Source organism: Salvelinus alpinus, chromosome 28 (assembly GCF_045679555.1).
Source record: "Salvelinus alpinus chromosome 28, SLU_Salpinus.1, whole genome shotgun sequence".
NCBI lineage: Eukaryota > Metazoa > Chordata > Actinopteri > Salmoniformes > Salmonidae > Salvelinus > Salvelinus alpinus.
In genome coordinates, this window is record NC_092113.1 from 46,151,845 (window position 1) to 46,168,347 (window position 16,503).

A 16,503-nucleotide genomic window follows, 5' to 3' on the forward strand; every position below is an offset into this window, starting at 1 on the left:
GTGTGTGTGTCTTTGTGTGTGTGTGATCAGTGTGTGAATGTGTGTGTGTGTGTGTGTGCGTGTGTATGTGTGATCAGTGTGTGAATGTGTGTGTGTGTGTGTGTGATCAGTGTGTGAATGTGTGTGTGTGTGTGTGATCAGTGTGTGTGTCTTTGTGTGTGTGTGATCAGTGTGTGAATGTGTGTGTGTGTGTGTGTGTGATCAGTGTGTGAATGTGTGTGTGTGTGTGATCAGTGTGTGTGTCTTTGTGTGTGTGTGATCAGTGTGTGAATGTGTGTGTGTGTGTGTGTGTGTGATCAGTGTGTGTGTGTGCGTGATCAGTGTGTGTGTGTGTGTGTGTGTGTGTGTGTGTGTGTGTGTGTGTGTGTGTGTGTGTGTGTGTGTGTGTGTGTGTGTGTGTGTGTGTGTGTGTGTGTGTGTGTGTGTGTGTGTGTGTGTGATCAGTAAGGAGCTACACTGAAAGCTCGTTGAGGAACCTTTGAAATCAAAGTGAAGTTTATTGGTACACAGATGATGTCATATCAGAGGCAGTGGAATGTGTTTCTACCTACAACAGTAATACCTAACAATACACACATCATCTAAACAATTTAAAGAAATATATTAAGAAATATCAGAACGAGCAATGTCAGAGCCCAGAATATAAATATATATAATGGTGTGAATAGACAGTATGGACAGTAGTTAAACAGGATGGTGTGTATAGACAGTATAGACAGTAGTTACAACTTGTTATGGCTGCAGGGGGCGTATTGAAAAACTGGAAAATATGTGCAAATTTTCAAACGGCCTCTTAATCAATTTTTGCTCTTACAATATGCATATTATTATTACTATTGGATAGAAAACAGTCTCTAGTTTCTAAAACCGTTTTAATTATTTCTCTAAGTGGAACAGAACTATTTTTACAGCCCATTTCCTATCCGGAAGTGAGATTTCCAAAATCGATGTCGCTCTTCAAGCCCTTGTCTATAAAAGGGCATGTCACTTAGGACTGTAGAAACACGTCATACGCCTTCCTCTGGGTGTCATGCGGAAGTGAGAGAAGAAATCAGTTGATTATCTCGTCCTGGATTTGAACACAACCTCTTGGAGTGAGTGTTGCGCAGTTTATTTTTCTTTCTGGGCGCGAAGTAGGACCTGGACTCGGCTCCTGGAAAACACTCTGTAAAGGTGAATATGATCTCTGGCTTCGATTTTATTTGATACATGTCACAATATCATCCTAAAGTACGTTATTTCAATATAGTTTAATTATATTATTGAAATGTATTCTGGACTTTAGACGTGATGCGACGCAATAATTTTTTCAAGATGGAGAGGTTAGCGTCGCACTGCCAGTGTGCTTGCTAATTCAAGAGGGAAATTGTTCGTTCTGGATCGAAATAAAGACATTTCTGAACAAAGGACCCCTTGGAGAACATTCTGATGGAAGATCAACAAAGATAAGGACCCAATTTGGGATGCTTTTTCATATATCTGTCGAACTGTGCTATGCTACCGTTTGCCTTGAGTCAATGCTGTTGTGATGTTAGCTATTGTAGTAAGCTAATATGACGATATATTGTGTTTTGCTGTAAAACACTTGAAAAATCGGAAATATTGGCTCTATTCACAAGATCTTTCTCTTTCATTAGCTATCCACCATATATTTCTCTGAAATGTTTTATGATGTGTAATTAGTAGTTGACGTTGGTGTCTGTATTTTCTCTGGCTACTCCCGTGCGATTTCTGACTGTAGCTATGATGGTAGCAGTAATGTAAAACTGATTTATAGCTAAAATATGCACATTTTTTGAACAAAACATAGATTTATTGTGTAACATGTTATAGGACTGTCATCTGAGGTAGTTTTTTCTAGGTTATTTAGGTTGGTTCTAGGTTAGTTAGGTTGGCTTGTGCATGCTACTTGCATCCTACTTGTGCTGTGAAAAATGTCTGCCCTCCTTTTTTATTTGGTGGTGAGCTAACATAAATATATGTGGTGTTTTCTCTGTAAAACATTTAAAAAATCGGACATGTTGGCTGGATTGACAAGATGTTTATCTTTCAAATGCTGTATTGGACTTGTTAATGTGTGAAAGTTAAATATAAAAAAAAAAAAATAGATTTTGAATTTCGCGCCCTGCACTTGAGCTGGATGTTGTCATAGGTGTACCGGCGTCGGGCTGACGTCGGGCTGCAGCCATAACAGGTTAAACAGGAAGGTGTGTACAGACAGTAGTTATATAGGATGGTGTGTATAGACAGTAGTTATATAGGATGAACCATGACTAGAATACAGTATATACACATAGTGTAAAACAGTATGAAAACATTAATAAAGTGACCAGTGTTCAACGGATCTATGTACACAGAGCAGCAGGCGCTAAGGTTAAGGTGCAGGGTACTGGGTGGAGGCTGGATAGTGGTAACTAAGGACCAGAGCAGGGTACTGGGTGGAGGCTGAATAGTGGTAACTAAGGACCAGGGCAGGGTACTGGGTGGAGGCCAGCTAGTAACAGTGACTAAGGTTTAGGGCAGGGTACTGGGTGGAGGCCCACTAGTAACAGTAACTAAGGTTCAGGGCAGGGTACTGGGTGGAGGCCCACTAGTAACAGTAACTAAGGTTCAGGGCAGGGTACTGGGTGGAGGCCCACTAGTAACAGTAACTAAGGTTCAGGGCAGGGTACTGGGTGGAGGCCCACTAGTAACAGTAACTAAGGTTCAGGGCAGGGTACTGGGTGGAGGCCCACTAGTAACAGTAACTAAGGTTAAGGTGCAGGGTACTGGGTGGAGGCTGGATAGTGGTAACTAAGGACCAGGGCAGGGTACTGGGTGGAGGCTGAATAGTGGTAACTAAGGACCAGGGCAGGGTACTGGGTGGAGGCCAGCTAGTAACAGTGACTAAGGTTTAGGGCAGGGTACTGGGTGGAGGCCCACTAGTAACAGTAACTAAGGTTCAGGGCAGGGTACTGGGTGGAGGCCGGCTAGCGGAAACCCAGGTTCAGGGCAGGGTACTGGGTGGAGGCCGGCTAGCGGAAACCCAGGTTCAGGGCAGGGTACTGGGCAGAGGCTGGCTAGTGGTAACTAAGGTTCAGGGCAGGGTACTGGGTGGAGGCTGGCTAGTGGTAACTAAGGTTAAGGGCAGGGTACTGGGTGGAGGCCGGCTAGTAACAGTAACTAATGTTCAGGGCAGGGTACTGGGTGGAGGACGGCTAGTAACGGTAACTAAGGTTCAGGGCAGGGTACTGTGTGGAGACCCACTAGTAACAGTGACTAAGGTTCAGGGCAGGGTACTGGGTGGAGGCTGGCTAGTAACAGTGACTAAGGTTCAGGGCAGGGTACTGGGTGGAGGCTGGCTAGTAACAGTAACTAAGGTTCAGGGCAGGGTACTGTGTGGAGACCCACTAGTAACAGTGACTAAGGTTCAGGGCAGGGTACTGGGTGGAGGCTGGCTAGTAACAGTGACTAAGGTTCAGGGCAGGGTACTGGGTGGAGGCTGGCTAGTAACAGTAACTAAGGTTCAGGGCAGGGTACTGGGTGGAGGCTGGCTAGTAACAGTAACTAATGTTCAGGGCAGGGTACTGGGTGGAGGCCCACTAGTAACAGTGACTAAGGTTCAGGGCAGGGTACTGGGTGGAGGCTGGCTAGTAACAGTAACTAAGGTTCAGGGCAGGGTACTGGGCGGAGGCTGGCTAGTAACAGTGACTAAGGTTCAGGGCAGGGTACTGGGCGGAGGCTGACTAGTAACAGTGACTAAGGTTCAGGGCAGGGTACTGGGCGGAGGCTGGCTAGTAACAGTGACTAAGGTTCAGGGCAGGGTACTGGGTGGAGCCGGCTAGTAACAGTGACTAAGGTTCAGGGCAGGGTACTGGGCGGAGGCTGGTTAATGACAGTGACTAAGGTTCAGGGCAGGGTACTGGGTGGTGGCTGACTAGTGGTAACTAAGGTTCAGGGCAGGGTACTGGGTGGAGGCCGGCTAGTAACAGTGACTAAGGTTCAGGGCAGTTTACTGGGTGGAGGACGGCTAGTAACAGTGACTAAGGTTCAGGGCAGGGTACTGGGTGGAGGCCGGCTAGTAACAGTGACTAAGGTTCAGGGCAGGGTACTGGGTGGAGGCCGGCTAGTAACAGTGACTAAGGTTCAGGGCAGGGTACTGGGTGGAGGCCGGATAGTAACAGTGACTAAGGTTTAGGGCAGGGTACTGGGTGGAGCCGGCTAGTAACAGTGACTAAGGTTTAGGGCAGGGTACAGTGACAGTGACTAAGGTTTAGGGCAGGGTACTGTGTGGAGGCCGGATAGTGGTGACTGTTTAAAAATCTGATGTAGGATCCCTATAATCCTGAATACACTCACATATTAGAATCAGCTGAAGACTTAAACTCTCTCGTGTTTTACATGTCTCTGTCTCTCTCTCCTTCTTCATCCAGACACAGACTGCTGTGTTGTAACAGAGTACAGCCCTGTGCAATGTCCAAATCATCATGATACACTATATATATAATAGTATGTGGACACCCCTTCAAATTAGTGGATTCGGCTATTTTAACCATACCCGTTGCTGACAGGTGTATAAAATCGAGCACACAGCCATGCAATCTCCATAGACAAACATTGGCAGTAGAATGGCCCTTACTGAAGAGCTCAGTGACTTTCAAAGTGGCACTGTCATAGGATGCCACCTTTCAAACAAGTAAGTTTGTCAAATTTCTGCCCTGCTAGAGCTGCCCCGGTCAACTGTAAATGCTGTTATTGTGAAGTGAAAAAGTCTAGGAGCAACACCGGCTCAGCCGCGAAGTGGTAGGCCACACAAGCTCAGAGAACAGGACCGTCGAGTGCTGAAGCGCGAAGCGTGTAATAATTGTCTGTCCTCGGGTGCAACACTCCGAGTTCCAAACTGCCTCTGAACTAAAACCATTCATTCCAGTGAAGGGAAATCTTAACGCTACAACATAAAATTACATTCTAGACAATTCTGTGCTTCTAAATTTGTGGCAACAGTTTGGGGAAGGCCATTTCCTGTTTCAGTATGACAATGCCCCCGTGCACGAAGCAAGGTCCATAAGGAAATGGTTTGTCTTGATCGGTGTGGAAGAACTTGACTGGCCTGCACAGAGCACTGTCCTCAACCCCATCGAACACCTTTGGGATGAATTGGAACGCCGACTGCGAGCCAGGCCTAATCACCCAACATCAGTGCTCGACCTCACTAATACTCTTGTGGCTGAATGGAAGCAAGTCCCCCGCAGCAATGTTCCAGCATCTAGTGGAAAGCCTTCCCAGAAGAGTGGAGGCTGTTATAGCAGCAAAACGGGGGACCAAATCCATATTTAATCCCCATGGTTTTGGGATGAGATGTTGGACATGCAGGTGTCCACATACTTTTGGTCATGTAGTGTATATTTCCCCATTAGATATGGGGGCTAGAGGATCATGGTGGTGATGAGTCTCTCCTCATTCAACCACATCTGTCAAAGCACTACATACATTAATCCATGAGTCCGTTATGATGCCCATAGACTACACGTCAGTGAATATCTTCTTGTTGATGCTGACGCTGTTCACCGTGTTGTTTTGTGTCACGGTTGTCGTCGTGGTAGCGGTGGTTGCCGTGGGGAAGTTCTGCTGCTGTGTGAAGGTGCTGCTGTTCAGTCCTCTGTTTTCCTCAATCACCAGGTACTCACTCTTACTCAGCGACGTAGAGCTGCTCCTCTTCCTCATCTCTCCATCCTCCTCCGTCTCGGCCGCCAGCGGCTGACAGCTGCCCACGTGGAGGTACTGCGCTTGCTCCTCGCCCTCCGTCTCCCGGTGGTAGAAGTAGTTGAAGTTGGACACGATGACGGGGACGGGCAGGGCGATGGTCAACACCCCAGCGATGGCACAGAGAGAGCCCACGATCTTCCCGCCGATGGTTATCGGGTGCATGTCTCCATAGCCGACAGTAGTCATGGTGACCACGGCCCACCAGAAGGCATCAGGGATGGAGCTAAAGCTGGAGTCTGGGTCGTCAGCCTCCGCGAAGTAGACGGCACTGGAGAAGAGGATGACTCCGATGAAGAGGAAGAAGATGAGCAGGCCCAGCTCCCGCATGCTGGCCTTCAGGGTCTGGCCCAGGATCTGGAGCCCCTTGGAGTGTCTGGACAGCTTGAAGATCCTGAACACCCTGACCAGACGGATGACCCTGAGGATGGCGAGGGACATGGCCTGCTGCCCGTTCCCCTGCTGCTCCGCAAGCTCCGTGCCCAGCGTAATGAAGTAGGGTATGATAGCAACAATATCTATAATGTTCATGATGTTCCTAGAGAAGGTGGCCTTGGAGGGACAGGCGAAGAACCGGACCAGCAGCTCAAAGGAGAACCAGATGATGCACAGCGTTTCCACCACGAAGAACGGGTCGGAGAACGGAGAGGAGAAAATCGGCTCGGTGCCGTTAATAACGGAAGCCACCGGGACTGGCACCTTGTGGTCGTCCCTGAACTCCGGTAACGTCTCCAGGCAGAAGATGACGATGGAGATGAGGATGACGAGGACGGAGACGATGGCTATCCCCCGCGCCGGACCACTGCTCTCAGGGTACTCAAACAGCAACCACACCTTTAGGATGAGAGGAGATATACTGTATTAACCACACCTTTAGGATGAGAGGAGATATACTGTATTAACCACACCTTTAAGAGGAGATGAGATATACTGTATTAACCACACCTTTAAGATGAGATATACTGTATTAATCACACCTTTAAGGGGAGATATACTGTATTAACCACACCTTTAAGATGAGATATACTGTATTAACCACACCTTTAAGATGAGATATACTGTATTAACCACACCTTTATGATGAGATATACTGTATTAACCACACCTTTAAGATGAGATATACTGTATTAACCACACCTTTAAGATGAGATATACTGTATTAACCACACCTTTAAGATGAGATATACTGTATTAACCACAACTTAAAGAGGAGATATACTGTATTAACCACACCTTTAAGATGAGATATACTGTATTAACCACACCTTAAAGAGGAGATATACTGTATTAACCACACCTTTAAGATGAGATATACTGTATTAACCACACCTTAAAGAGGAGATATACTGTATTAACCACACCTTTAAGATGAGATATACTGTATTAACCACACCTTTAAGATGAGATATACTGTATTAACCACACCTTTAAGAGGAGATATACTGTATTAACCACACCTTTAAGATGAGAGGAGATATACTGTATTAACCACACCTTTAAGATGAGAGGAGATATACTGTATTAACCACACCTTTAAGATGAGAGGAGATATACTGTATTAACCACACCTTTAAGATGAGATATACTGTATTAACCACACCTTTATGATGAGATATACTGTATTAACCACACCTTTAAGATGAGATATACTGTATTAACCACACCTTTAAGATGAGATATACTGTATTAACCACACCTTTAAGATGAGATATACTGTATTAACCACAACTTAAAGAGGAGATATACTGTATTAACCACACCTTTAAGATGAGATATACTGTATTAACCACACCTTTAAGAGGAGATATACTGTATTAACCACACCTTTAAGAGGAGATATACTGTATTAACCACACCTTTAAGAGGATATATACTGTATTAACCACACCTTTAAGATGAGATGAGATATACTGTATTAACCACACCTTTAAGAGGAGATATACTGTATTAACCACACCTTTAAGAGGAGATATACTGTATTAACCACACCTTTAAGAGGATATATACTGTATTAACCACACCTTTAAGATGAGATATACTGTATTAACCACACCTTTAAGATGAGATATACTGTATTAACCACACCTTTAAGATGAGATATACTGTATTAACCACACCTTTAAGAGGAGATATACTGTATTAACCACACCTTTAAGAGGAGATATACTGTATTAACCACACCTTTAAGGGGAGATATACTGTATTAACCACACCTTTAAGAGGAGATATACTGTATTAACCACACCTTTAAGATGAGAGGACAAATACTGTATTAACCACACCTTTAAGATGAGATATACTGTATTAACTACACCTTTATGATGAGATATACTGTATTAACCACACCTTTAAGGGGAGATATACTGTATTAATCACACCTTTAAGATGAGATATACTGTATTAACCACACCTTTAAGATGAGATATACTGTATTAACCACACCTTTAGGATGAGATATACTGTATTAACCACACCTTTAAGATGAGATATACTGTATTAACCACACCTTTAAGATGAGATATACTGTATTAACCACACCTTAAAGAGGAGATATACTGTATTAACCACACCTTTAAGATGAGATGAGATATACTGTATTAACCACACCTTTAAGATGAGAGGAGATATACTGTATTAACCACACCTTTAAGATGAGAGGAGATATACTGTATTAACCACACCTTAAAGAGGAGATATACTGTATTAACCACACCTTTAAGATGAGATATACTGTATTAACCACACCTTTAGGATGAGATATACTGTATTAACCACACCTTAAAGAGGAGATCTACTGTATTAACCACACCTTTAAGATGAGATATACTGTATTAACCACACCTTAAAGAGGAGATATACTGTATTAACCACACCTTTAAGATGAGATGAGATATACTGTATTAACCACACCTTTAAGATGAGATATACTGTATTAACCACACCTTTAGGATGAGATATACTGTATTAACCACACCTTAAAGAGGAGATCTACTGTATTAACCACACCTTTAAGATGAGATATACTGTATTAACCACACCTTTAAGATGAGATGAGATATACTGTATTAACCACACCTTTAAGATGAGAGGAGATATACTGTATTAACCACACCTTTAAGATGAGAGGAGATATACTGTATTAACCACACCTTAAAGAGGAGATATACTGTATTAACCACACCTTTAAGATGAGATATACTGTATTAACCACACCTTTAGGATGAGATATACTGTATTAACCACACCTTAAAGAGGAGATATACTGTATTAACCACACCTTTAAGATGAGATATACTGTATTAACCACACCTTTAAGAGGAGATATACTGTATTAACCACACCTTTAAGATGAGAGGACAAATACTGTATTAACCACACCTTTAAGATGAGATATACTGTATTAACTACACCTTTATGATGAGATATACTGTATTAACCACACCTTTAAGGGGAGATATACTGTATTAATCACACCTTTAAGATGAGATATACTGTATTAACCACACCTTTAAGATGAGATATACTGTATTAACCACACCTTTAAGAGGAGATATACTGTATTAACCACACCTTAGAGGAGATATACTGTATTAACCACACCTTTAAGAGGATATATACTGTATTAACCACACCTTTAAGATGAGATATACTGTATTAACTACACCTTTAAGATGAGATATACTGTATTAACTACACCTTTAAGATGAGATATACTGTATTAACCACACCTTTAAGAGGAGATATACTGTATTAACCACACCTTAGAGGAGATATACTGTATTAACCACACCTTTAAGAGGATATATACTGTATTAACCACACCTTTAAGATGAGATATACTGTATTAACTACACCTTTAAGATGAGATATACTGTATTAACCACACCTTTAAGAGGAGATATACTGTATTAACCACACCTTTAAGAGGATATATACTGTATTAACCACACCTTTAAGATGAGATATACTGTATTAACCACACCTTTAAGATGAGATATACTGTATTAACTACACCTTTAAGATGAGATATACTGTATTAACCACACCTTTAAGAGGAGATATACTGTATTAACCACACCTTAGAGGAGATATACTGTATTAACCACACCTTTAAGAGGATATATACTGTATTAACCACACCTTTAAGAGGAGATATACTGTATTAACCACACCTTTAAGAGGATATATACTGTATTAACCACACCTTTAAGAGGAGATATACTGTATTAACCACACCTTTAAGAGGATATATACTGTATTAACCACACCTTAAAGAGGAGATATACTGTATTAACCTCACCTTTAAGAGGAGATATACTGTATTAACCACACCTTTAAGAGGAGATATACTGTATTAACCACACCTTTAAGATGAGAGGAGATATACTGTATTAACCACACCTTTAAGATGAGATATGCTGTATTAACCACACCTTTAAGAGGAGATATACTGTATTAACCACACCTTTAAGATGAGATATACTGTATTAACCACACCTTTATGATGAGATATACTGTATTAACCACACCTTTAAGGGGAGATATACTGTATTAATCACACCTTTAAGATGAGATATACTGTATTAACCACACCTTTAAGATGAGATATACTGTATTAACCACACCTTTAAGATGAGATATACTGTATTAACCACACCTTTAAGAGGAGATATACTGTATTAACCACACCTTTAAGATGAGAAATACTGTATTAACCACACCTTTAAGATGAGATGAGATATACTGTATTAACCACACCTTAAAGAGGAGATATACTGTATTAACCACACCTTTAAGAGGATATATACTGTATTAACCACACCTTTAAGGGGAGATATACTGTATTAACCACACCTTTAAGATGAGATGAGATATACTGTATTAACCACACCTTTAAGATGAGATATACTGTATTAACCACACCTTTAAGAGGAGATATACTGTATTAACCACACCTTTAAGATGAGAGGACAAATACTGTATTAACCACACCTTTAAGATGAGATATACTGTATTAACCACACCTTTACGATGAGATATACTGTATTAACTACACCTTTATGAAGAGATATACTGTATTAACCACACCTTTAAGATGAGATATACTGTATTAACCACACCTTTAAGAGGAGATATACTGTATTAACCACACCTTTAAGAGGAGATATACTGTATTAACCACACCTTAAAGAGGAGATATACTGTATTAAACACACCTTTAAGAGGATATATACTGTATTAACCACACCTTTAAGATGAGATATACTGTATTAACCACACCTTTAAGATGAGATATACTGTATTAACCACACCTTAAAGAGGAGATCTACTGTATTAACCACACCTTTAAGAGGAGATATACTGTATTAACCACACCTTTAAGATGAGATATACTGTATTAACCACACCTTTAAGAGGAGATATACTGTATTAACCACACCTTTAAGATGAGATATACTGTATTAACCACACCTTTAAGATGAGAGGAGATATACTGTATTAACCACACCTTAAAGAGGAGATCTACTGTATTAACCACACCTTTAAGAGGAGATATACTGTATTAACCACACCTTTAAGATGAGATATACTGTATTAACCACACCTTAAAGAGGAGATCTACTGTATTAACCACACCTTTAAGAGGAGATATACTGTATTAACCACACCTTTAAGATGAGATATACTGTATTAACCACACCTTTAAGAGGAGATATACTGTATTAACCACACCTTTAAGATGAGATATACTGTATTAACCACACCTTTAAGAGCAGATATACTGTATTAACCACACCTTTAAGATGAGAGGAGATATACTGTATTAACCACACCTTTAAGATGAGAGGAGATATACTGTATTAAACACACATTGAAGAGGAGATATACTGTATTAACCACACCTTTAAGAGGATATATACTGTATTAACCACACCTTAAAGAGGAGATATACTGTATTAACCTCACCTTTAAGAGGAGATATACTGTATTAACCACACCTTTAAGAGGAGATATACTGTATTAACCACACCTTTAAGATGAGAGGAGATATACTGTATTAACCACACCTTTAAGATGAGATATGCTGTATTAACCACACCTTTAAGAGGAGATATACTGTATTAACCACGCCTTTAAGATGAGATATACTGTATTAACCACACCTTTATGATGAGATATACTGTATTAACCACACCTTTAAGGGGAGATATACTGTATTAATCACACCTTTAAGATGAGATATACTGTATTAACCACACCTTTAAGATGAGATATACTGTATTAACCACACCTTTAAGAGGAGATATACTGTATTAACCACACCTTTAAGGGGAGATATACTGTATTAACCACACCTTTACGATGAGATGAGATATACTGTATTAACCACACCTTAAAGAGGAGATATACTGTATTAACCACACCTTTAAGATGAGATATACTGTATTAACCACACCTTTAAGAGGAGATATACTGTATTAACCACACCTTTAAGATGAGAGGACAAATACTGTATTAACCACACCTTTAAGATGAGATATAATGTATTAACTACACCTTTATGATGAGATATACTGTATTAACCACACCTTTAAGGGGAGATATACTGTATTAATCACACCTTTAAGATGAGATATACTGTATTAACCACACCTTTAAGATGAGATATACTGTATTAACCACACCTTTAAGATGAGAGGAGATATACTGTATTAACCACACCTTTAAGATGAGATATACTGTATTAACCACACCTTTAAGATGAGATATACTGTATTAACCACACCTTTAAGATGAGATATACTGTATTAACCACACCTTTAAGATGAGATATACTGTATTAACCACACCTTTAAGATGAGAGGAGATATACTGTATTAACCACACCTTTAAGAGGAGATATACTGTATTAACCACACCTTTAAGATGAGATATACTGTATTAACCACACCTTTAAGATGAGAGGAGATATACTGTATTAACCACACCTTTAAGAGGAGATATACTGTATTAACCACACCTTTAAGATGAGAGGAGATATACTGTATTAACCACACCTTTAGGATGAGATATACTGTATTAACCACACCTTTAAGATGAGATATACTGTATTAACCACACCTTTAAGAGGATATATACTGTATTAACCACACCTTTAAGATGAGAGGAGATATGCTGTATTAACCACACCTTTAAGATGAGATATACTGTATTAACCACACCTTAAAGAGGAGATCTACTGTATTAACCACACCTTTAAGAGGAGATATACTGTATTAACCACACCTTTAAGATGAGATATACTGTATTAACCACACCTTTAAGAGGAGATATACTGTATTAACCACACCTTTAAGATGAGATATACTGTATTAACCACACCTTTAAGGGGAGATATACTGTATTAACCACACCTTAAAGATGAGAGGAGATAAACTGTATTAACCACACCTTTAAGATGAGAGGAGATATACTGTATTAACCATACATTTAAGATGAGATATACTGTATTAACCACACCTTTAAGATGAGATATACTGTATTAACCACACCTTTAAGATGAGATATACTGTATTAACCACACCTTTAAGATGAGATGAGATATACTGTATTAACCACACCTTTAGGATGAGATATACTGTATTAACCACACCTTTAAGGGGAGATATACTGTATTAACCACACCTTTAGGATGAGATATACTGTATTAACCACACCTTGAAGAGGAGATATACTGTATTAACCACACCTTTAAGAGGAGATATACTGTATTAACCACACCTTAACGATGAGATATACTGTATTAACCACACCTTAGAGGAGATATACTGTATTAACCACACCTTTAAGAGGAGATATACTGTATTAACAACACCTTTAAGAGGAGATATACTGTATTAACCACACCTTTAAGATGAGAGGAGATATACTGTATTAGCCACACCTTTAAGAGGATATACAGTGGGGAGAACAAGTATTTGATACACTGCCAATTTTGAAGGTTTTCCTACTTACAAAGCATGTAGAGGTCTGTAATTTTTATCATAGGTACACTTCAACTGTGAGAGACGGAATCTAAAACAAAAATCCAGAAACTCACATTGTATGATTTTTAAGTAATTAAATTGCATTTTATTGCGTGACATAAGTATTTGATACATCAGAAAAGCAGAACTTAATATTTGGTACAGAAACCTTTGTTTGCAATTACAAAGATCATACGTTTCCTGTAGTTATTGACCAGGTTTGCACACACTGCAGCAGGGATTTTGGCCCACTCCTCCATACATACCTTCTCCAGATCCTTCAGGTTTCGGGGCTGTCGGTGGGCAATACGGACGTTCAGCTCCCTCCAAAGATTTTCTATTGGGTTCAGGTCTGGAGACTGGCTAGGCCACTCCAGGACCTTGAGATGCTTCTTACGGAGCCACTCCTTAGTTGCCCTGGCTGTGTGTTTCGGGTCGTTGTCATGCTGGAAGATCCAGCCACGACCCATCTTCAATGCTCTTACTGAGGGAAGGAGGTTTTTGGCCAAGATCTCGCGATACATGGCCCCATCCATCCTCCCCTCAATACGGTGCAGTCGTCCTGTCCCCTTTGCAGAAAAGCATCCCCAAAGAATTATGTTTCCACCTCCATGCTTCAAGGTTGGGAGGGTGTTCTTGGGGTTGTACTCAACCTTCTTCTTCCTCCAAACACGGCGAGTGGAGTTTAGACCAAAAAGCTCTATTTTTGTCTCATCAGACCACATGACCTTCTCCCATTCCTCCTCTGGATCATCCAGATGGTCATTGGCAAACTTCAGAAGGGCCTGGACATGCGCTGGCTTGAGCAGGGGGACCTTGCGTGCGCTGCAGGATTTCAATCCATGACAGCGTAGTGTGTTACTAATGGTTTTCTTTGAGACTGTGGTCCCAGCTCTCTTCAGGTCATTGACCAGGTCCTGCCGTGTAGTTCTGGGCTGATCCCTCACCTTCCTTATGATCATTGATGCCCCACGAGGTGAGATCTTGCATGGAGCCCCAGACCGAGGGTGATTGACCGTCATCTTGAACATCTTCCATTTTCTAATAATTGCGCCAACAGTTGTTGCCTTCTCACCAAGCTGCTTGCCTATTGTCCTGTAGCCCATCCCAGCCTTGTGCAGGTCTACAATTTTATCCCTGATGTCCTTACACAGCTCTCTGGTCTTGGCCATTGTGGAGAGATTGGAGTCTGTTTGATTGAGTGTGTGTACAGGTGTCTTTTATACAGGTAACAAGTTCAAACAGGTGCAGTTAATACAGGTAATGAGTGGAGAACAAGAGGGCTTCTAAAAGAAAAACTAACAGGTCTGTGAGAGCCGGAATTCTTACTGGTTGGTAGGTGATCAAATACTTATGTCACGCAATAAAATGCAATTTAATTACTTAAAAATCATACAATGTGATTTTCTGGATTTTTGTTTTAGATTCCGTCTCTCACAGTTGAAGTGTACCTATGATAAAAATTACAGACCTCTACATGCTTTGTAAGTAGGAAAACCTTCAAAATCGGCAGTGTATCAAATACTTGTTCTCCCCACTGTATACTGTATTAACCACACCTTTAAGAGGAGATATACTGTATTAACCACACCTTTAAGATGATATATACTGTATTAACCACACCTTTAAGATGATATATACTGTATTAACCACACCTTTAAGATGAGATATACTGTATTAACCACACCTTTAAGATGAGATATACTGTATTAACCACACCTTTAAGATGAGATATACTGTATTAGCCACACCTTTAAGAGGATATATACTGTATTAACCACACCTTTAAGAGGAGCTATACTGTATTAACCACACCTTTAAGATGAGATATACTGTATTAACCACACCTTTAAGATGAGATATACTGTATTAACCACACCTTTAAGATGAGAGGAGATATACTGTATTAACCACACCTTAAAGAGGAGATATACTGTATTAACCACACCTTTAAGATGAGATATACTGTATTAACCACACCTTTAAGATGAGAGGAGATATACTGTATTAACCACACCTTTAAGATGAGATATACTATATTAACCACACCTTTAAGAGGAGATATACTGTATTAACCACACCTTTAAGGGGATATATACTGTATTAACCACACCTTGAGGATGATATATACTGTATTAACCACACCTTGAAGAGGAGATATACTGTATTAACCACACCTTTAAGAGGAGATATACTGTATTAACCACACCTTAAAGATGAGATATACTGTATTAACCACACCTTAGAGGAGATATACTGTATTAACCACACCTTTAAGAGGATATATACTGTATTAACAACACCTTTAAGAGGAGATATACTGTATTAACCACACCTTTAAGATGAGAGGAGATATACTGTATTAGCCACACCTTTAAGAGGATATATACTGTATTAACCACACCTTTAAGAGGAGATATACTGTATTAACCACACCTTTAAGATGATATATACTGTATTAACAACACCTTTAAGATGATATATACTGTATTAACCACACCTTTAAGATGAGATATACTGTATTAACCACACCTTTAAGATGAGATATACTGTATTAACCACACCTTTAAGATGAGATATACTGTATTAGCCACACCTTTAAGAGGATATATACTGTATTAACCACACCTTTAAGAGGAGCTATACTGTATTAACCACACCTTTAAGATGAGATATACTGTATTAACCACACCTTTAAGATGAGATATACTGTATTAACCACACCTTTAAGATG

At 40.2% G+C, this 16,503-nt stretch overlaps 1 protein-coding gene across 1 annotated transcript in view; it reads right to left on the reverse strand.

Annotated features, from left to right (window-relative positions):
• Positions 1-467: 467 nt before the first annotated feature.
• The window catches only part of LOC139557940 (potassium voltage-gated channel subfamily A member 3), a 42,233-nt gene continuing 26,197 nt past the window's right edge, over positions 468-16,503 (reverse strand). The window contains exon 3 of the mRNA XM_071373296.1: positions 468-6,576. Coding sequence (XP_071229397.1) covers positions 5,503-6,576 — 1,074 coding nt within the window. The 3' untranslated portion in view covers positions 468-5,502. The remainder of the gene's footprint in view (positions 6,577-16,503) is intronic.